The sequence below is a fragment of the Pituophis catenifer genome, unplaced genomic scaffold (assembly GCF_029215685.1).
Source record: "Pituophis catenifer annectens isolate HBS135680 unplaced genomic scaffold, rPitCat1.0.hap2 SCAF_3, whole genome shotgun sequence".
Taxonomy (NCBI): Eukaryota; Metazoa; Chordata; class Lepidosauria; order Squamata; family Colubridae; genus Pituophis; species Pituophis catenifer.
Window position 1 is genome coordinate 149,895,858 of NW_027256883.1, and position 22,288 is coordinate 149,918,145.

Consider the following 22,288-nt stretch of genomic DNA (forward strand, 5'->3'; position numbering starts at 1 on the left):
TGATACAGAACATTGTAGCCCACCTTTTCTAGACAAGATAAAGTGGCTGGACAATGTCACACTATGCCATATTATTAAAGGTAAAGGTTCCCCTTGCACATATGTGCTAGTCGTCTATGTGCATGACTAGCACATATGTGCTAGTCATTGAGGCGGTGCTCAACTCCATTTCAAAGCCGAAGAGCCAGCGCTGTCCAAAGATGTCTCATGTGCCCAGCATGACTAAATGCCAAAGACGCATGGAACACTCTTACCTTCCCACCAAAGGTGGTCCCTATTTTTCTAATTGCATTTTTATGTGCTTTCGAACTGCTAGGTTGGCAGAAGCTGGGACAAGTAACAGAACTCATTCCATTACGTGGCACTAGGGGTTCCAACCGCTGAACTGCCGACCTTTCGATCGACAAGCTCAGCGTCTTAGTCATTGAGCCATCGCGTCCCTTTTATTATTACTGTGTTGCCATATTATTACTGTGGTGTAATTATTCTCACTTAGCTCATTGCTTGGGTGAGCATAGGAAGGCAAGTGACATCACATATGTCATGACATCATTACACAAATGATCTCATTTGTGAGATCACTGATAATGACATCATTACATCACTGGTCTAATTTGTGTCATGATATGATGAAGTGACATCATTGCTTATCAGATAATTATGGTATGTTTTATCGACCTAACAACCATAGATTAAAATGAACTTAATATGTTGTGTGCATGCAGCTACCATGGTTATAAACTATTGTTTATTTAAATGTATTATGGCAGTAGCCATTGTGATTTATACCAGCAAAGTGATTGTGTTTGCACAGTATATTAAGCTATCCACTGCAATTTTGCAAGACACATATATCAAGTGAGACATGACTAACAAGTCCATTTTTCCTTAATAGAAATAAAATGATTATTTTACATAAAACACACAACACAAAAAGTCGATTTTCCATATATTGTATTGGACTAAATGATCAAATGCAAATAAAGATGAAGGTTGCTGAAATAATTAACAATTTGTAGAAGATTGTGCTATCAAGTTTACTAGTAATTACGATTTTACACTACTTCTTGGATCAGAGGAAGATGCTCTAAAAACCATTGATGTGGAACAATAGGCCAAGACTGTATGTTTCTGGGGTTCATATATATAGCTGAGTGATTTAACAAACAAGATGCTTGGCAAGGTTTTATTAATAAATAAAAATAAGATAAGCTTTTCATCTCATCAATATGAGCTCTTCTCAAGTTCCTGTATTTTTAGCCACTTTTTCAAATGAGTTCCATTGAACTCAGTGGGAATTATTCTCAGGTAAAGTATAAACAAAACTACATTTTGTTCAAATGTAGTTCAAATCATCTGGACACTTCCATCAGAATTGTTTTGAGTAGTCCGTGTTTCAGTGAAGCAAAACTGGAAAGATTCTAGGTTGCTTGTATTCTGATGAATACAATGTATAATGACAGAAGAAAGTTGAAAGATTTAATGGATAGCAAGGAAGATAAATGTGATTAATCAAAATTGTAACAAAAAAGAAAACCAGAAAAAAATCACTGATAAATAAAGAGAGTAAAGAGAAGATGCGTATGAACCAGATGTATAGGAAACAATGAAAGCAGAATGAACCATGCAGTTTAAAAGTGATATCAGATTTTCTGTAATTAGTTAACCTCATCTGAAAATGGATAAGCTTTGGTATTTCTATGTGTGCCATTGAGAAGGAACAGACAAAACTCTGAGGTTATAAATGGGGGGGGGGGATATTGTATTTTATATGTCAGTAATTAATCAAAGGAACACAAAGATTAATTGCAGCAAGGAACATGTAGAATATATCTGGCCATATGTCATTTTCAATTCAAAGAAAAGGCACCAGAATAACAGTTTTTTAGCAAATTTTACCCAGGGTTGAGGGACCTGTGGCTTTTGAGTCCTAGCAAAAGGTGGTGTTGGGAGATTAATTTTAGTCACTGTAACCTTAACAAATGAATGAGAAACTTGAACCAATATGTTCCATTGTTGCTTCCAGATTTTCCCTTGCTGAAAAGGGAAGGAACGAACAGGACTAGGAAATGGTGCAATCCTATGGTAAGGTAAAGGTAAAGGTTCCCCCGCACATACGTGCTAGTCATTTCTGGCTCTAGGGGGTGGTGCTCATCTCCGTTTCTAAGCCGAAGAGCCAGCACTGTCCGAAGACATCTCCGTGGTCATGTGGCCGGCATGACTTTTCCAAAGGGAAAGTTACAACTTTCAACCATTTGTTTACTGATCAATTGAAGTTACACCGGCACTAAAAAAAAAGTGACTTATGACTAGTCCTCGCACTTATAACCATTGGAGCATCCCCATGGTCACGTAATTAAAATTTGGGTGCTTGGCAACCAGCATATATTAATGAAGGTTGCAGCATCTCAAGGTCATGTGACTGTTATTTACTATCATTCCAGCTGGCTTCCAACAAGTAAAGTCAATGGGGAAAGCCAGATTCGCTTAAGTACCATATGATCCATTTAGCAACTGCAATGATTCGCTTAACATCCATGGCAAAAATGCTCATCAAATTGGGCATGACCGTGCAACAGAGATTCTGGTCCCAATTGTAGACATAAGTTGAGGACTATCAGTAGTAGGCACATTTAGAAGAACATTCTGGAAACATCCTTGATACTATGCTGTGTCTAGATCTTCAAGTGACAACAATGACAAGAAGTGCATGCTTGTACAAATGTACAATTAAACATTGTATATTTAGAGAAATGCCACCAGTCTACGTAGGACTATTCTTGAAAAGTATATGGCAAGGATCATGATTTTATTTCTTCAGTTCTGAAAGATCGTCTGAGGGCTTCTACCTCACTCCCAGGATTTCCCCAGGGAGCTAAGACATGTAACTTTAATTTTCTCTTACAAATAGTTAGCAATTAGATCTTAAACACAGTTTTAATATTGTGGATATTTTTCCTTTTTAATTTTCATCATACAATACATCAGTGACAACTGTTGAAAAATGGGATTGAAATACCATAAAGAGATTCCCTAGTATTGTCTGCTATTTTATAGGATTCTTCTTAAAAAGTGTAATTACAAGTATTTTTCATAAATGAGATATATTTCAGTCAGGGCGGGTGACATCAATAGTCATCTTCTAACAGCAATAAAAACAAAATAATCTATATCTTACATTTTTATTTAACCACTTCTTCAGCCAATGATTGCAATATTATAAATTGCTCCTCAATTCCCTGTTCCTTAATAGGGTTGTTAATACTATTACAACCATAATCTTTCCCATGCAGGTACAATTAGCATTTTCAAAGCCTCCACATTGATCTGCCTCAGGGTTTTGATAAATTTCTAAGTGCTGCAATTACCTCACTTTAATGCTGAAATTAATATAGAAATATTACAATGGCCTATTAGGGTAGTGAGATTCGACTTTTCCAGATTTTTTTTTTTTTATATGGCTTGGTAGCATTAGCAAAATTCCTTATGCCAGTGTTTTGTCTTGTTAAAATTGTGCACACTGGATAAGCTGACAAGGTCCTCATTTTGATTTTCATGAAGGCCTTGTGTCCCTGAAGGACGAATAGACTTGGAATCCTTTCCCAGCATACTTCACGACTCGAGGAAATAATTATAAGAAGCCCAAGGCGACTGCTAAATGAGAGAATGAAAATGGATTTGTAATCCTCCTTTGAGATGTTAGAGCTAAGTCCAGAAGAACTGGTGACACTTGCTTCTGTTATTTTTCAGGCAATTCTGCTTTGGCATCAGTGTTTGTCGGAACATATATGTGTGCGTGTATTATTTATTTATTATTTATTTATTTATTTTATTTTATTTTATTTGTATACCGCCCTTCTCCAACAGGACTCAGGGCGGTGAACAGCCATGGTAAAACACAACATATAAAATTTAAAAGCAGTTTAAAAGACATTAAATAATTTTGGCCATCAATTTAAAACAATTTAAAGTGTATGTGATTGTTATTATTATTGAGCAGGGGGTTGGACTGGAAGACCTCTAAGGTCCCTTTCAACTCTATTATTGTTATTGTGGGCTACTTTCAACAGCACTAAATAAAAAAAGCTACCTTAATTTCAATTCTTTAACTGAGTGAAAACTTCAATGTGCCAAAAAGTGGAATTTTTCTTTTAATGCATATGCCTCCCTTTCACTTCCCATCCCCTTTTTGTAGGTATAGTTACTCAGTACAAAAATGTTAAAATCTCTTCACTACTTTCATTAAAAAGGCTCCTGGCAAAGGACTGAGAAACTTTCTTTTGAAATATAATTAAGAAATGAGGACTTGAGCTGTTCCCTTATGGAAAATAGTGATGATTGAACATACTGCTGCCATGAAAACTATATATTCTAGAGCAGGGATGGATAACTATGGCCCCCTTACAACCTGTGGACTTCAACTCCCAGAATTCATGAATTCCTGCTCTAGACACATTCATGAAGCCACTAGCAATCCAGCCTGACTTGAAAACTTTATACATGCTGTAGCCATAGACCCCCTTTTGATCAGTGAAAGTCTTCAGAGTTAACTGGTTAGAACTTCCTGACACTTTGATTTTCTTGAACCAAGTGTTCTCTGATATTTGAGTCTTCAGCACCCATCAGTCCCACTCAACATAATCAATGGCAACAGATGGTGGAAGCCAGTGGTGGGATTCAATTTTTTTTAACTACCGGTTCTGTGGGCGTGGCTTGGTGGGCATGGCAGGGGAAGGATACTGTAAAATCTCCATTCCCACCCCACTCCAGGGGAAGGTTACTGCAAAATCCCCATTTCCTCCTGATCAGTTCGGACTCAGGAGGCAGAGAATAGATGGGGGCGGAGCCAGTCAGAGGCGGTATTTACCGGTTCTCCGAACTACTTGAAATTTCCGCTACCGGTTCTCCAGAACTGGTCAGAACCTGCTGAATACCACCTGGTGGGAGCCATATACCAGGCATGAGCAACTATGGCCCTTTCCGACCTGTGGTCTTCAAATCCCAGAATTCCCACACTGGCTTAGGAATTCTGGGAGTTGAAGTCAACAGGTCGGAAAGGGGCCATAGTTGCCTACCCCTGCCATATACCAAGACATTTAAAGAGGCAATTTACCAGCTTCTGCTTTATAAGGAAGTCATATGGTGTGCTTTTCTTTGGTGGCAACACTCCTTGCTTATTTTAAACACGAGGGAAAAAAATGATGTTACAGTCTAAGGGAGTTGGGAGTTGAAATCCAATGTATTTGGAAGTTAGCATGTTAGGGATTCTCCAATCTATTAGAAGGTCTAAGAAAGTCAAATTCTGTAACTGTACATATCCATTAGATCTATATATTCCCATCTCTCCTTCAGCTCAAGGCAGCAGTCAACAGTTTTTATTTATTAAACCACATGGTTAGACTAAATACCGAAAAGTTAAAAAAATGTATTACCCGGCCCATAAAAACCTACTCATGCCTGAATTAGAAACATCTGGGGAAACAATCAGATGCAAAACTTTCTAATTGTCATAGTGATGGTACAAAATTTAGCTACAATTGTGGGACTTCCCAAGCATGGTCTTTTAGTAGGTAGGCCTCCATGACACAGGTCTTAATAATTAGCACACATATTATCTTCTCTAATTTTTCCCCATAAAAATCATGTGAGATGATTGGGCCAGGAAATACAACTACTCAAAGTTATTCAGTAAGTTTCGACGGCTCATGTCGTCGTATAAACCTGGACACCCTACACCTACACTAATCACTAGTTGGCTCACCGATCAGAGGACAGTTTCTGAGCTCTCATTTTCATCCTCTCTTTAAAATAAAGGTGCTGTTTCCTCATTAAAATTCAAGAACAGCCACTGCTTATAATGACTACTTACAATGTCTTTTGATCTAGCTGTCTATTTAAAGAAAAATGCACTAATAAATTTATAATTGTATGACTACACATGCCACATTTACATATAAAGTAGTATTCATATTTGTATTTAGTAAAATTATCCTATAATTATCTATGTTATATTTGGTGACTAGCTTGGAATTGTAATATATAGGTTTGTCAATCAAGGGTGTTTCTTTAAAAAAAGCAAACCTAGGGTGCAAAATTATTTAAATCGCCAGATAATTTGATTTGATTGTAAGCCGCCCAGTTACCTTGAGTTAAGATGGGCAGCCTATACATTTTATAAATAAATAAATAATAAACCTCATTAGATTTTTTTTTAAAAATTTGATTTATATGCCGCCCTTCTCCGAAGACTCAGGGCGGCTTACAATGTGCTCAGCAATAGCCTTCATCCTTTTGTATATTTATACAAAGTCAGCTTATTGCCCCCACAACTGGGTCCTCATTTCACCTACCTTAGAAAGGATGGAAGGCTGAGTCAACCTTGAGCCTTGGCGAGATTCGAACCCTGCAGTAATTGCAGGCAGCTGGTCTTAATAAGCTTAATAACAGGGTGCCTTAAACCCCTGTACTACCAAGGCTCTTGGTATTAGATATACTTCATATGCCCACAGGTGATGTAGGATCCCAGGTACATGAACAGATGATTCCAATTTTTATGGATATTTAATATTAGCACGCTTCATTATAGGTTTCCTGATTTTACAAAAGTATAAACAGCTTCTCATGGGAAACAAGACTTTTTTTTTTGCTATCCCAGCTATCACAACTCAAACAAAATGTAAGTGATGATTTTAGAAACTGGAGATTGAAGATTTTAAGCAGAAGGGGAAAAAGCCACTTGTCTGATTAGAGGTCTTTTAATATATTTCTGAGGGGTGACAGTTTTAAATGTTCTTCCAGATTTTATTCCTTTATTCATAATAACAATTTCCTAGATGTTGCCCGTTTTCATTTGTAAAGGCAAGTAGTTTAAAGAAAGTAATACAGTACGGAAATACCGATCTTAAAGAAAAACAGCCTCTAGGCAACGTGCACATTATTTCTCACCTCTGGTTGTCATTTCTTACTTTACAAGGGCTTATACTTTTCTCAACTTGCACAACATTTGAGTTGGTTCTAATAAAGATTATCCAACTAGGGACTAGAGATTTAGAGAAGAAGAAAAAAAACCCCACGCACACAGAATCAATGTTTTTATTTATTATTTCTCTTAAACGCGCGGGTATACAGACACACAATGTTATCAGCCAGCCTGGAAAAACTTGCTTCTGAATGCCCAGTTTCAATCGAAATGCAACACACGATGTAAAGTTTTCTCATTCAAATCCAGTCAAATCCTAGTTATCTTGACGATTACCGGAACGAAACAAAAGATGCTTGTACTGTATGGCAATACTGTACCTATTGCTGTGGCGTAGGTGCAAACCCAGCACCACCCTCTCGATGTAGAAGCATTTGTGAATAAAATAAAAAAAATGCTGCAACAGCAAGGTAGGTCGGGTAATGATGGGCATTTCCAGGCAGCTCTGCCCTGGCAATAAACTAAACAAGGTGCAGTGACCAGCTCTGGCATGCCTATTGCCCAAGTAAAGTTTGCGGCCGTCCCTCCCTGGGTGCCACTTAGCCACCAGCGCGCGAGCCGAGAGGCTTTCCCTGCGACGCTCCGCCTTCAATCCCGGAAGGGAAGCGAATTGAGGGGCCGGCTTCGGCCTTGAGCGCAGCCAAAGCCCTTGAACGGGACGGACGGAGGGTGCGGCTTTGAGGCTCCGAGAAAACCGCCTTTTTTTTTGGGTGGGGTCGAATGGGTTGTAAAGAAACCCGCCCTCGCGATTGCAAGCCCCTTTCTTTCCGCGCCCCCCTTTGAGCCCCTTCGCCCGCCTCTAAGTTCTCTCGGTTTCGGGGAAAGGCAGAACTTGAAGAAGGACGAGCTGTAAAACTTTCGGCCCTTCCTCCTCCTCCTCCGCCAGGGGCGTCTGGTCTCAGCCGTTTCCCCGGCCCGGATGGGTCCGTTCCCACCTTGGTGGTAGGTGCCGAGTCTCTACGGGCGCCAGCGCTACCCGAATCCTTCTTTTCTCTCTCTCCCCTTTGCGTCTCTACGTCTCATAAAGCAGCTTTCTGCAAGTGAGTCGCTCCTTAGCCTCTGTTGGATTACATGTCCCGTCATTCCCAGCAGTCCCTGTTTGGGATGGTGGGTGGCATAGTGAGCATCCCTGGAGGGAAATATAGATCAAGGCAGGCTAACATATTAGACCAGATTTGTTTTGTTTTGTTTTGTTTTGTTTATTTTATTTTATTTTATTTTATTTTATTTTATTTTATTTTATTTTATTTTATTTTATTTTATTTTATTTTATTTTATTTTATTTTATTTCGTCAAGCATGTATTTTATGACAGATACAAGTGCAAACATAATTATAAATACATGAAAAGGATACGAATAAAAGAAAACATTAGGACAGGGACGGTGGTGCGCTTATGCATGCAAAATGTGTTATTTTGCATGCATAAGTTATAAGTTATTCCAAAATGTCTTATTGCTACCATTATTATTATTATTTTTAATAGCAGAGAACATTACCGTAGTTCTGTGGAGTCCTCGATGCTCTCCGAGCTTGGTGGCTTTATTTATCTTATTTATTTATTAATTTTTTATGCTGCCCATTTCCCTTACAAAGGTGACTCTGGGTGGCTTTACAGCTTATAAAATAAGTAACAAATAGTTAAAAGATGAAAACAACACACAGTTAAAATAATATTAAGAGCTATAGTAAAATCAAACTAAGAGAGCCAGACTGGACGGGGACGAGGTCTTCTTATCTGCTCAGCCATCTCCAACAGTGAGCACCTCCCAGGTCAGCTGGCAAAGCCGATGTTTCATTACCTAACTAGGTAACATCAGTATTGCCCTGATGATGGTACCTAGGTGGATAATGAAATGTCTACAAGAAAACCACCAAGCTCAGAGTACCAAGGACCCCACAAATCAACACTGCTATGAATATTCTCTTCTATTGGTAACATTAGTTCTGTCTGATGCAGAAACAGACTGGAGGTTGTGGGTTTTTTTTTTGCATGGACGTTGCAAGAAAGTTGAAGAACCAGAAGGACAAGCGTACATGGTATTTCCCCTGTACAGTTTGGAGGTGCATGATTTGGCTCTTTGGTTGCATAATCTGTGCTGGAGAATATATGGGTGTTTGTTCTCCACACTGGGTTTGGAATCTCAAAATGCAGGTGTGCAAGTTCAGCGGGGTGATTCCTTTAATCATAGGTTCTCCCTGTTTTAAATACTGGCACCTTGTAGTCTAAAATACATGTTTGTATGCTTAGTGTTGAGAAGGGAGATAGAAATACGATAGGAGTACTTGTTTTTAATTCTCAGTTGGTTTAATGGGTGACTTACTACATTGGCATGGAGTCTCGATAAATGTACTATATGGTTTTTGCCTCCCAGAGACACTTTCCACATTTGGAAATGAGAAACTTGATCGGGCAGTGCCCAATGGTTATTTTGCTCGCTCTGCTAACCTTCCCATCATCTTTTGACACTTTCATCACGCTATATTTCCCCATGTTTCTCAGTATTTTCCTTAGCTAAAGTGCATTTTGAATATTGCCTCCTTTCTTTTAATGAGGGGGAGTGTTCCTTGAATTATAGGCAGTCTTGCTACACTTTAATGATCTATATAACTAGTATCAGGGCATTGTAAGGGCTTCACGGAATATTACATCCATTATATTTACAGTTGTGTTGATGAGATAGTAAAATATCTCATTCCTGTAGGTGGTGAATAAATGTTGGAGTGGAGAAACTGTAACTTACATAGCAACGAGTTTAAGGTTCCTCTGACCAATTCAGTTGGTTATTATATTAAGCCAGAATGTCATTATCCATGATTTGTTAAGCCATCTATTATGCAGAAACTTACTACAGTAGTATGATTCATGCTGAATCAAAACCAAACCAACTGAGTTGTTTGACCTCAGGCTTAGCACAAAATACAAATCCATAAAAGATGTGAAATTAAGCTTGCTTGAAATCCCTAGTCTTTTATTTTCTTTCTGTCTCCTGTAACTTGTTGTCTATTTGCTGCCATCCACTTTCTCCTTCCCTTAAACTCTGCGCTAATTTCTCTTTCACTACTTCTTCACTCTTGCTTCCTGTTTCCAAAGTTCTGCTTTATTTCTTAACTGTTGCCATTTTTAATTGTGTTTAAAAGGATTCAGCAGTTTTGAAATACTGTACTAAAATAATGGAACTAAATCTAAAACTACAAAGGTTGGAATCTAGTTATGTCATACCATTGCATCCCCAGGAAGGGCAGGGATGCAGTTCTCCTTTCCCTTTAGTTGTTGCATGCTGTTAAAATCTGTTTTCTGTGTCTGTATGTGATGAATAACAAGGAGTGGTTCTACCACACAAGCAGGATTCTAGTCATGGCTGTGTTGAAAGTTATGAAAAGTTAACTCAGACAAGCTGGTGATTCAACATCATGGGTTTCCTTGTTTGGCCTTCATGGCTTTTTCTTGGTCCCTAGATCATGTTGGACCACAAATATACTTAACATGATCTATCCTAGAGCAACCTTTATGAATGAAAAATCCTAGGAAGCATATTGTCCATGTTTACATACTGGTTCCTAGGAATGAACCCTGAGTCTGGTCCTTCTCTTTTCATACTTCTTGTTTGGGACCATGTTAGTGTTTTATTTATATATTTGTTTAATGTGTATGGACACCCATCTCAGCAAGTGACTGATTTGTATTAAGCCTTGTATTAAGCTGTATGCCCAAATGGTGGAATTCTGGCTTAATGTTGACTTATAAAGAGTGTAGATTTGGCTTGTAAACTGTTAACTATTATTTGAAAGCTAATTAAAGATTAACTAGTGGACTTTTTGTTTTTGACTTTATCAACAAGCAGTTTTATCATATAGTCAGTCTGTCAATCTTACATGAATTAATCAATTTGTTTTCTCTCTTTGCATCACATGCTTACAAATTCATTCTTTCTTTTGTAACATTACATTTTGATTATCTTCATTTAGATATCAAAACTCAACGACAGAGAGATGGCTTCCTTTGGTGGCTCAAGAAACTGTATTTTACTTCAATTGGCATCTTCAATTAATTGGGGAAAATGCAGTAATCCTTACAGATTTTCCAGTAAAGCTTTAAATGGAGCCCAGTATCAATTGACAAAGTGCCAAGCATGGAATAAAAAGAACAGCATTAGATTTTATTTGTGGAATGACAATTCCAGAATCTATGGAAACATCATGAATAGAACCCACAGATGGCCTCTGGATCCTAAAGACCTAGCAATATGTACAACCAGATGCAGCTATTTTAGAAAGCCTTGTATACTCACTCATCAAAAGGCAATGAGAAAATGTGTACTATTTGGAGCTACCATGTCTCAAAAATTACAAGACATTGCTACTCAGAATATCCAGACCTTCAGATGCTTTCATGGATCATCAATACTGAAAGCTGCTCCAGTTCCAATCTTACTGATGATCTTGAAACCAGTGCAAAAGCTTTTTGCTATCATCCTTGGAAGGTAACCAATCAACATTGTCCTGGTCAAAGAGAAAAAAAGTAGGAATAATTGTTTGTAAAGTTTGTGGTGTGTTTACAAAGGAGCAGTTCTGATAAAAGTTCATGGTATGCAAGAAAATAATCTTGAGTTTCTTGTAGCTCTTTTAAAGTTACTGAGTTAGCTCATCGTATGGTAGCATTTTGGTCTTGGGTGAAAAGCAGAAGAAAAGAGCTCACTCACTGCTGCTTAGGATCAGTCAGTTGTTGGGTCTACATCAGTCACACATGTCATCTTTATTGCTAAGAATTTGAGATATGAAATAAGTTCCCAGTTTGTTCTGTAGAATCCAACTTGGATTGCCAGAAGTTCCAGCCAGTTTCTTCACTTGGGTTTATAGGAGCTTTTGTCTGTTAAGTTCTCATGCATGAATATGGTGTGTCATTTGTTAGTTTGGAGAAAAATACATAGAAATACTAAATGTACATCCTAAATATTTAAAATTCCAACCAGTTTGTGATTTAAATATAGATTATTCTTCTACTTTTGATAATTGGTATATTTTGCAGACTCTACATCTTGAATTAAACCATAGTGCAGTTTGTTTAACTGACTCAAGGTCCAGTGCAAATCTTAAATTGTTTATTTAGTTTGATATGTTTAAACCAAAATAAATACTTAATTTACTAGTGCAAAGTTACACAAGAACATGTTTCTTGATATAAGTAGTTGGTGGCTAAATGCATTTGAATCTTTTATTACAAATAATATCTTTAAAGTATGATAAAATAAACATATATTATTTTATAGAGACTCAGTGATTTTACCAATTTGTAAAGCTTGCTTTGCAGTCCTTAGGTGGAACTGGCAGGATATTGATTTATTGTGCTAGCTAGAGTAAAAAAACAATTGCACTTTATTTGTTTTTCTTTGACTTCATAACAGCCAAATTAGTTGTGAATCTCTCATCTGGATATAATCTGTACCCAACATTATATATTTTAGCAATCTGGGGGCAGTTGTTTGAAAATTATAATATTTGTGTCTTCTAGGAGTATAAGAAAATGGTGGCATGCACTTCCTCCAAACAAGAAGGAGTTATTTAAAGAAGCTCTGAGAAGAAATAAATGGAAGATAACCCTTGGAATTTCTAGCTTAGGAGTTGTATTTATTCTTTTTTATTTTACGCATTTGGAGGAGACACCAATAACTGGACGCACACGGCTTGTAGTATTTCACAAGGATCAGTTTTCAGAAATGACGGAAATTGAGTATAACATGGTAGGTAATTACTAAGGTAAACAGAACCTTTGTTTCTTGTTCCTTTAGAATGGCCTTTTTTCTCAAAGTGCTATAATATATGAAGTACAATGAGTTCATCCATTTATTATGGTATTGTGTAATTCTGGTAGGTGTTGATTTAGTGCTTTGGCTTTAACTGTTACAATTTATAATCCCACAGACATAGTTATATTATGTCTGTGGGATTAGCATGGGAAGCTGATTGGCGGTTGGATCTGCCTCCCAGAATACCGCCTATTAGTTCCAGGCTGCGGGGATCACCACTTGCCATCGCCGCCCATCACCACTGCCGCCCATCACCACTGCCGGCCATCACTGCCTCCGCGCCCCCCCATTTTCAGCCTCCACGTATCCTGTTTTTGGCCTCCTCATGCCCCATTTTCAGCCTGTTCCGCCTATCCCCACCACCTGGAATAGGCCAAAAATGGGGTGTGCGGAGGCCGAAAACGGGATGCACAGAGGCCAAAAATGGGGTGCATGGAGGCGGCAATAGGTGGCAGCAGCGATGGCGATCCCTGCAGCCTAGAGCAGTTGATAAGTTGTATTCCAGGAGGCAGATCCAACTGCCAATCAGCTGCTCATGCTAAATCAGGCTGTGCTGAAGCTGACCTGGCTGTTTGCTGGAAGGAGGCAAATTGCTGGGGGGCAGAAGCTGGAAGGTGGGGGCCGACGGGTGGGCGGAGCTTTGGCAACATTCACTCTATAAGACGCACAACATTTCCACCCACTTTTTTTGGGGGGGGGGGAAAGTGCGTCTTATACACCAAAAAATACGGTATTTATTAACTTGTTTCTAGCCCTGTTATACGTTGCCCAGAATTGCTTGTTAGTGAGTTGGGCAGTTAAATAAATAAAAATAAGTATCTGCAAAAAATATGTTTAGACCTCTGCGAATCAGCTCTGGTTTAATTTTGATGGTGATTCCAAGAGGTTGTATGATTCAGGTTTGTGGTTTGTTAGTGAACTTTGATTGATTTCAGCTGCCTTAAGATTCTTCTTGAAAAAAGTTCATCATAAACTATAAAGCACTGGGTTTTTTTTTTAATAGAATACTGTGAAAATATCAGGATTTGAACAGACTTTGTTTTGTAACCTTGATATTTTAAAATATGCTCCTTGTACCTGTTTTGAGGCAGAGATAGCAAAGATACCAGAAAGACAGCATAGCAGCCGCCACATTCTCCAGCAAAGGGTCTACTTTACTCTGAACCAATGCAGAAATCATCCTGCACAGAAACTGTGTGTGTGTGTGGTGGTGGTGGTGGTGGGGTAGCTCTTGATTTTCCACTTGATTTTCTGGGACGTCCAGCTTAATATAAGATTCGCTCCTGATTTGGTCTTGTGGGTGGGTGTTTTGCTCTTTCTGATCACTGGGTTTTCAAAATGCCAGGGAAGTTGGTGTGGCTGTTTGACAAGTTTAAGCCACTCCTAGGGAAGATTTCCTCATCTTTGGCTTCAGTAGAATGTCAGACTGGGTAGGGCATATTGATAGAGTTTGGCCTTCCCTAAGAAGCAAGACTTAATAGAATAACCACTGACTTTGAGTCATGAAATTGTAGTTTTGCTGCCTCTGATTACTAAGCTTCATAAGATGCTAGGAGCATTGGCAAGGTTGGTTCCTACAATTTCTAGCTAAACTTGGTTATGTTAGGATTGTGGCTTGCCTCATATGTTAAGTGTTTAGCTCTTCGGAACTGTTGCCTCTGGATCACAGTACAACAGTGAAATACAATGCCACAGAGATACGCAGGGCAGGGGAAAAAGTAACCCTGGTAATTTTGTCTCCGTCTGTTCATTTACCTTGGCTTACACTCAATTATTGTCCAGAAGCTTACATTTGCCTGACCCAAAAGAATTTAAAAATAAGGTTTGATCCAAGCATGTACTGGATAGGTCAAAATGCTGAAAGCTGAATTGAGCTTCCTGTTGTAGAAGCACAGCTTCTTGCTGTTTGGGGAGAAATTGTTACATGATACCCTTGAGGCAAGACACCATTTTTATGTGCTGCAGAAGTCAAAGGCTACGGGAGGTCGTTGGAAGAAAATTATTATTTGCAGCAAGAATTCTCCCTTCTTCTGCTTATCTGTCTTGGTTGCCCTGCAGGATTTGAGTGGCATTTATCTGCATATATGATGACTGCCTTCTGTGTGGTGAAGGCTTCAATTGGTAATAGAAGTGGAAGGAAGAGAAAATGAAGAGAATGAGAGGAACAAAGAATATTTAAAGCATCAAAGGAGAAGCTACTTTATAAAGGCACTTGAATGCAACTGTGGTTTCTGATTTTTAGCGTTTCCTAACAGGGTTTTATAATGAGAACCATTGCTCCACCTTCATTATTAAGCCAATTCAGTGGATCAATTAGCTTGGCACCCTCTTTGGTACATAACAGTTCAGGGTGTTAAACAGACAGTTTTTTCCACCTGTGCTGCTTGTGATTAATTTGAAATATAGGAGAAGGATATGGAACTGAATCGTAACTACTATAAGAGTGTATTTCCTTTTGATTTTAAAGATTGTTCATACTGGTACGTTACATTTGGTGGAGAGTGTGGGGAAAGGGCCATGGTGTGTCTAAGTGATGTAAACAGTATTGCAGTCTCATTAAACAAGTCCTACCCCTTATCTGATGTGTTGTGATGAAAGCTCTAAGAGCGAGTAAACCTGGGGTATCCAATCTTGGCAACTTTAAGCCTTATGGACTTCAATGCTGGCTGGGGAATTCTGGAAGTTGAATTCACAAGTCTTAAAGTTACCAAGGTTGCATATCTCTGATGTGGACACTACTGTGTAAGCTTTACTTTCTTTTACCAAAGTTAAAAAAAATACTTCCCCATAAAAGCACTTTATCTCAAGCAGACTGTGGCATGATGGACAGCATTTTTCTTCTGAATAATATTATCTTGTGTGTTTATTAAGTCTCCTTCATATATATTCATATCTATGTTGCAGTTTGAGTTATTTGGGACAATTAATGTACTGTGCTTTTTTCCCCCTCCTCTTTTTCCCCACCCACCTTATTTTTTAAATATTTCAGTGGATGCTACAATTTCAGAATAAAATGTTGCCAGAAAAAGACCCTCGTTACCAGGTGGTCAAGAAAGTTGTCACTCATTTAACTGAAAGCAACAAGGACATTCCAGAATTCTCTGAATTTACCTGGACTATCCATGTGGTAGAAGAGCCTAACATTAATGCTTTTGTACTTCCAGTAAGTAATAACTGAAAAGAAATGATGATGCATAATTAAAAGAGAGAAAGAGAAAAGAAAATACCTAATGGCTTGTCTAAATGTTTATTTTATCCTTTTGCCTACAGAATGGACAAGTGTTTGTTTTCACTGGTTTGCTAAGTGCCGTGTCAGATATCAATCAGCTTTCATTCATTTTGGGACATGAAATTGCTCATGTTATTCTGGGACATGCTGTAAGTTTTGTTTAGTTGTTTTTTTTAGAAAAGAAATGTTAACCTGAAAATTGTTCCATCAGGATAAATGTAACTGCCATAGTTGAGATTGCCATATTTTCTGCAGTGAAATGGGGTAGACTGATAACTTTGCACTAAGAAACTGGGTTAGTCTTAAACACTTACCGTAGTTCACAATAGACAAGGTGCAAAATGTTTCAAGGTTAAAAGTTAAAACACTCACTTTTGAGTTTGAAGCCATTCTTAAAAGTGAATTATAGGTAATAGGGCTCCTAGGGAGAATATGAGAAGAGAGGAAGTGTCTTCCTACTTGGTAAGCTTTCGGAATGCATTTGAGTGGCCACTGTGACATCAAATGTTTGTGTTAGACAGTCTATAGGCCTGATTCAGCAGAGATTTTCTTATGTTCTTAAACTAATTGCCAGATGGTTGGTGCATGTTTTTCCCCATCATTTTAACAAGCATAGATAAACTGAGCCTTCTGCTACATCTTTGGTTTTTTTTTTAGGTAATTTGATTGTATCTTTTGGGCTGTCATTGTTAATGAGGGAAAAATACTTTAAACATTGTCCTTATAGTTTTATTTCAGGACTAAAATATAGGAAAAACCGAATGATGAGAGACAAATGAAAACAATATCTTTATTTTTTCCCCCTTCGTTTCAAGGCAGAAAAGGCAAGTCTGATGCACTTCCTGGACTTCTTCTCTCTTATTCTGCTCACCATGATTTGGGCTGTTTGTCCTCGAGACAGTTTAGCTATAATAGGCCAGTGGATCCAGAGCAGGTTTCAAGAGGTAAGTTAACTGAGTCCCACACTGTATCTTACATTTCAGTTTGACTAATTCCCAGATTAGTTTGAAATCGCTTCTGTCTCAAAGGTGCCAGATCCTGTTGGAAACAAGATGCTGCGAACAATAGATTCAAATATGATCCAGAGGGCTATTGCTTTTCAGAATGCTGGGCGAAACTATAGATTAGCTTCAGTGAATAAGCTGATACTGCAAATCTCATGACTTTTCTCCGTAGGCTGAAGTGAAGAATGTGATCTCCCTGATTAAAAATTAATGAGTACGGATACTAAACAGGATCTTATCTGTGACCTATTTCTTTTTTATTAGATTGGTCGTATTTTGATCCATAGTGGATCATGAGATTTTCTTTAGTCTGATACGTAACAATCCTCAGCCTCAAATGCTGTCCCTGTCAACTTTGTTTCACCCACACTTGTTCATTCTTTTGACATTACGGCAAAGAACTAGTCTGTCTGGGAATCCTGTTGTCTGATAATTGGTAGCATACCTCACTAGATTACTTAGTATTTGTTTATTTGTATCCCAATTTTATTGTTTTTGCAAATAACTCAAGGCAGTAAACATATCCAGCATTCTTTCCTCCTCCTATATTCCTCACAACAACAGTCCTGTGAGGTGGGTTGGATTGAGAGAGAGTGATCATCCCCTTTCATGGCTAAGGCAGGACTAGAATTTACAATCTCCTGCTTTTTAACCTGGAGTCTTAACCACTAGACCAAACTGGCTCTCTTCTTTGAAGCAGAAAAAGAGGGTGAAAATCTGGGTGCATTTTATACTCCGAATGTAGCCCCGCCCAGCTTCTCAAATGGAGGTTTCAGAGGCTGAAAAAAGCATCAGAAAAGAAGCTTCAGAAAAGAAGCCCCCAAACAGAGCTTCAAAGGCTTTTTTTCTGAAGCTGTTTCAGAAGTTTCAGAGGCAGGAAAAAAAGGAAGGCACAGAGCTCGCAACCAAGGAACCTATTGCTAAAATTCACCTCTGGGAACAGCTGATTGGGGGTATTCTGGGAGGCCAATCTACCTGCCAATCAGCTTTTTTCTTATTTTCCTCCTCAAAAACTAAGTTGTGACTTATACTCCGGTGCGTCTTATACTCTGAAAAATACGGTATGTATATGTACCCTGTTTCCCCCTAAATAAGACATCCCCTGATAATAAACCCAATCGGGCTTTTGAGCGCATGGCAATAAGGCCAAGTGCTTATTTCAGGGTTCAAGAAAATATAAGATAGGGTCTTTTTTTCGGGGAAACATGGTATACGTATACGTATGCGTATACGTATACGTATATACGTATACGTATACGTATACGTATACGTATACATATACATATACATATATATATATATATATATATATATATATATATATATATATATATATATATATATATATATTTCTTACTTCTTCGTAGGGTTTATGTGTGTTTTTCTTCTAGCCAGGTTTTCCCTACGTAGCCAAGGTTTTTTTGTAGCTCCAGCTCAGTAGAATCTCATCTACTCTAGAAATGGATCTATTTAGGTCTCCCACCTAGCAGTGAGAGCTTGCTAGGTGTTAGAAAAGAAAAAAGCCCAGAACCGAGTAGATGAGATTCTACTGAGCTGGAGCTACAAAAAAACCTTGGCTACGTAGGGAAAACCTGGCTAGAAGAAAAACATATATATATATATATATATGTAATATTCTTTTATTTTCTTTGCAAATTCTCTGAAACAAGAACAGGTGGTTTTTTTAAAACTTTGTTCCAGCAGCTGCATATATTCTACCAAGTGATGTAAGGCTTTTCTAGAATCAATAATTTAAATTCAGTTGTAGCATTCCTCGTTGGTGGTGGTATTAACTATTGGAACAATGGCGTGCAGTTTGTGATTGAGCTGTCTTCTTCTATTTATGTCATTCCTTTAACCTGATCACCCAGAAATAATCCAGAACTTGGCTTCTCGTGGTTGAATGCTGCAAAGCTCATTCATCTGGAACAAAGAAGAGAATAAATGCCCTTATTCTTCTGTAAAACTTCTTATTACACTTGTTCTTCCTGCCAGTCAGGAATAAAATCAGAGAAGTAGGAAAAGGCAGTTCAGTTGCCTAGCCTAAATCAGCTGAAGGAACTGTCAGAGTGATCAATGGTACTTCAGCACTGAGTTTTCTTTATAGTTCAAAAGATGCCAAGCCCAGTTCTTTGCTTCATGTTATATCTGGCAGCTTCCTTCTCTTCATGTTGCAGAAAGGGAAAAGTTGGCAGTAGCATATTTTGTTTTTTTCTAAAAGGCAGTACCAGGGAAATCTCTAGGGTGAGGCTTGGTTATTCCTAGTTTCTAAAGGTATCTGGATGAATGTGCTGTTCTTATCCTTAATAAAAGTTTCCTGTTCGTAGTACTAAGAGATTGAATATTGCTCACTGGGGAATTCTGAGAGTAAAGTCTGTGCATCTTAAAATTGCTGAGGTTGAGAAACTCCGTCTTAGATTTATAGCAACAAAATACTGTGGTTTTGTGTGACTTTCACATTGTAGTTGATTCATTTCTAGTTGAAAAGAATGATTTTAGAATCTTCTTTTCTTTTTGCATTTCCTATGCCCTTAAAGATCTTTTGAGATTTATGGATTCGTTTATTAACTCCGGTTTATGTGCCACACTGGTTGAAGACTCTGAGCTACTTACGAATCAATATATACAGTTAGTAGGGTTAAAAGACAATATAGAACCAGGGACGAAAAGCAACTAATAAAGATAACTGACCACAGAATTATACAGTTCATATTCAGGTCATCTTGCCTTGATATTGCTTTGTAGCATCTTATTACTGTTTTCTATGTTGTAGTAGATTTTTTTTTTACTTTTCTATTTTAAATGGTGTAAATGTATTTTAATGGTTTTTTTTTTATTTCCAATGAATATAATAGTATATAAGTATATAAATCAGTGTTGGCGAACCTTTTCGGCACTGAGTGCCGAAATGGGAGCGCACACGTGCACGGGGGGGGGGAGCCCCAGAAACCGGAAGGGCAGTACCCCGGTACGCATGTGTGTGCCGGGAAGCTGAGCTTCCAGCATGCGCATGTAATCCGGTTTTCTGGTTTCTGGCATGCATGCACGCGTGAAAACCAGCTGGCCGGTGTGCGTGCGTGTGTCGGAAACCGGAAACTCAGCTTCCCAGCGTGCGCACACGTGCCTGGGAGCTGCTCTTCTTGTTTCCAGGGCGCTCTCTTGTGCGAAATCAGTAGTGTGCAGCAAAGAAAAATGGCAACATTTAGCACTTCCTCTGTTTCCAGCAATGCTTCTGTTTCCCATTGAGAATCTTTTTACTACTGGACATGCTCTACATGCAGCTGCTTTTAAAAACTACCTAAAAGCTACAGTTAGTGCAAAAGGCAGTGGATTAGATGCTTATTGGCTGTTATTCATGAAATCATATTACATCTGCACTGGATCCTTATTACCATCTGATTTAAAGTGTTGGCTTTCATCTATGTTGCTCTTTAAAGCTTGGCTCTAAGTTATTTGCAGAACCTCTGGAATTCCCAACATTGGAATTAGCTTGACTGATCCTATTGGCTTTTCCCTGTTTTGGGGAGGTTGAGAGGGCCAAAGCCCAGAAGCAGTGCTTTTTCTGGTAAATGGGTGTTTGAGAAATGGCAGCAGCTATTTATTTTTAGTGGAGTTTTTGTGTTTTATTTTATTTTATATATATTTATTTATATTCCATCTTTATTATTTTTACAAATAACTCAAGACAGTGAACATATCCAACACACCTTCCTCCTCCTATTTTTCTCACAACAACAACCCTGTGAGGTGGGATGGGCTGAGAGGGAGTGACTGCCCCAAAGTCGCCCAGCTGGCTTTCATGACTAAGGTGGAATTTGAACTCACAACTTTCTACTTTCTATCCTAGTGCCTTAACCACTAGACCAGGGGTGTCAAACTGGCAGCCCGCAGGCCGGATGCGTCACGCACAGGCCATGCCCACCCCAGCTCTGCGAACGGGAAAAATGTCACAAAACGTCACATGACGGCAATGTGACGCCACAAGTTTGACACCCATGCACTAAACCAAATGTAAACTGCCAAACAGTCAGTCTGGATTTCAGTGGGTTATATTTCAATAAACAAATAATAAATCTATACCCTTGAGGTAGGTAGTCTTATAAAGTAAGAATTGTAGAGGGTTGGAAAAAGTAAGCCATATCTTTTCCAAATCTCATAAATTTAAGAAAAGAAGCTCCTGGCTTAAAGAGGTGCCGATGGGCCCACCCTGCTCACTATATATGCTCTGAAACATTTTTTCCCTTTTTTAATTCTACTCACGAATCATCTCTACTGATATTACTAAAAAAAAGGCACCCTTGCATTTAGCAGAAACAATGCAGGTAATTTTCAGGTAGTTTTCGATAAGAAACTGGTTTATTTCAGAAAGTAGCAAGTATAAACACTGGGTTATTTTTCCTCTTCTTTAATTCTAGGTACTTTTTGATATGCCATACAACCGGACTTTAGAAGCTGAAGCTGACAAGGTTGGACTTCGGTTTGCTGCTAAGGTAAGAATTTCCTTTCTTCAAACCATGTTAAGAGTTTCAGTTGAATTAATTCTCAGTAGATGGTGTTGCTGAGCTTCCCCCTCTAGTCGTAATGTCTTTAATTTTAGTTTTGGGATTATTTTCTTCCACTAACTTTGCATTCATTCTTAATACATGTATGTATATACACTTATAGTCTATATGTGACATGCATATCATTATATACCATCACTGCCACCTAGTGATAATAAAAATATGTATGAGGTTTTTAGAATATTTTTAGACCTGCTTGGAGTGCTAAATACAGCATTATATTTAAATAGTGTTGCTAAAGTTCTAGCGCATGTTAATTAAGAACAATGTCAGTAACTTTCCTTTACATTTGTGGGCCAGAATTCTTTAAATTCCTTTCCAGGATTTTATTATTTATACAACGATGAATCAATTTAAATGGTTTCTACAGAAAAATCACACTGTTACGACTTTATAATGATAATATTCATTCCTTTCAAAAAAGGGAAGATGGGTAAGTAAAGTAGCCTTTTATTTGATCAGCGACCAGCACAAGGAAAAATGGGAAGAATCAGTGAAACCCAAATAATTACCTTCTTTCAACCCATAACATTCAACCTATAAAATTAATTAAAAGATGGAACGTAACCCATCCCTACACACTAGAGGTGGGTTTCAGCAGGTTCTGACCAGTTCTGGAGAACCGGTAGTGGAAATGTTGAGTTGTTCTGAGAACCGGTAGTAAAAATTCTGACTGGCCCCGCCCCCATCTATCCTCTGCCTCCCAAG

The 22,288-nt window shown here is 38.3% G+C and overlaps 1 protein-coding gene across 1 annotated transcript in view; it reads left to right on the forward strand.

Annotated features, from left to right (window-relative positions):
* The first annotated feature begins 7,784 nt into the window (after window positions 1-7,784).
* OMA1 (OMA1 zinc metallopeptidase) overlaps window positions 7,785-22,288 on the forward strand; it is a 34,132-nt gene continuing 19,628 nt past the window's right edge. Inside the window, exons 1-7 of the mRNA XM_070939508.1 lie at window positions 7,785-7,921; window positions 10,948-11,462; window positions 12,491-12,719; window positions 15,775-15,948; window positions 16,056-16,163; window positions 16,830-16,958; window positions 21,434-21,508. Of these exons, the coding sequence (XP_070795609.1) occupies window positions 10,972-11,462; window positions 12,491-12,719; window positions 15,775-15,948; window positions 16,056-16,163; window positions 16,830-16,958; window positions 21,434-21,508 (1,206 nt within the window). The 5' untranslated portion in view covers window positions 7,785-7,921; window positions 10,948-10,971. The remainder of the gene's footprint in view (window positions 7,922-10,947; window positions 11,463-12,490; window positions 12,720-15,774; window positions 15,949-16,055; window positions 16,164-16,829; window positions 16,959-21,433; window positions 21,509-22,288) is intronic.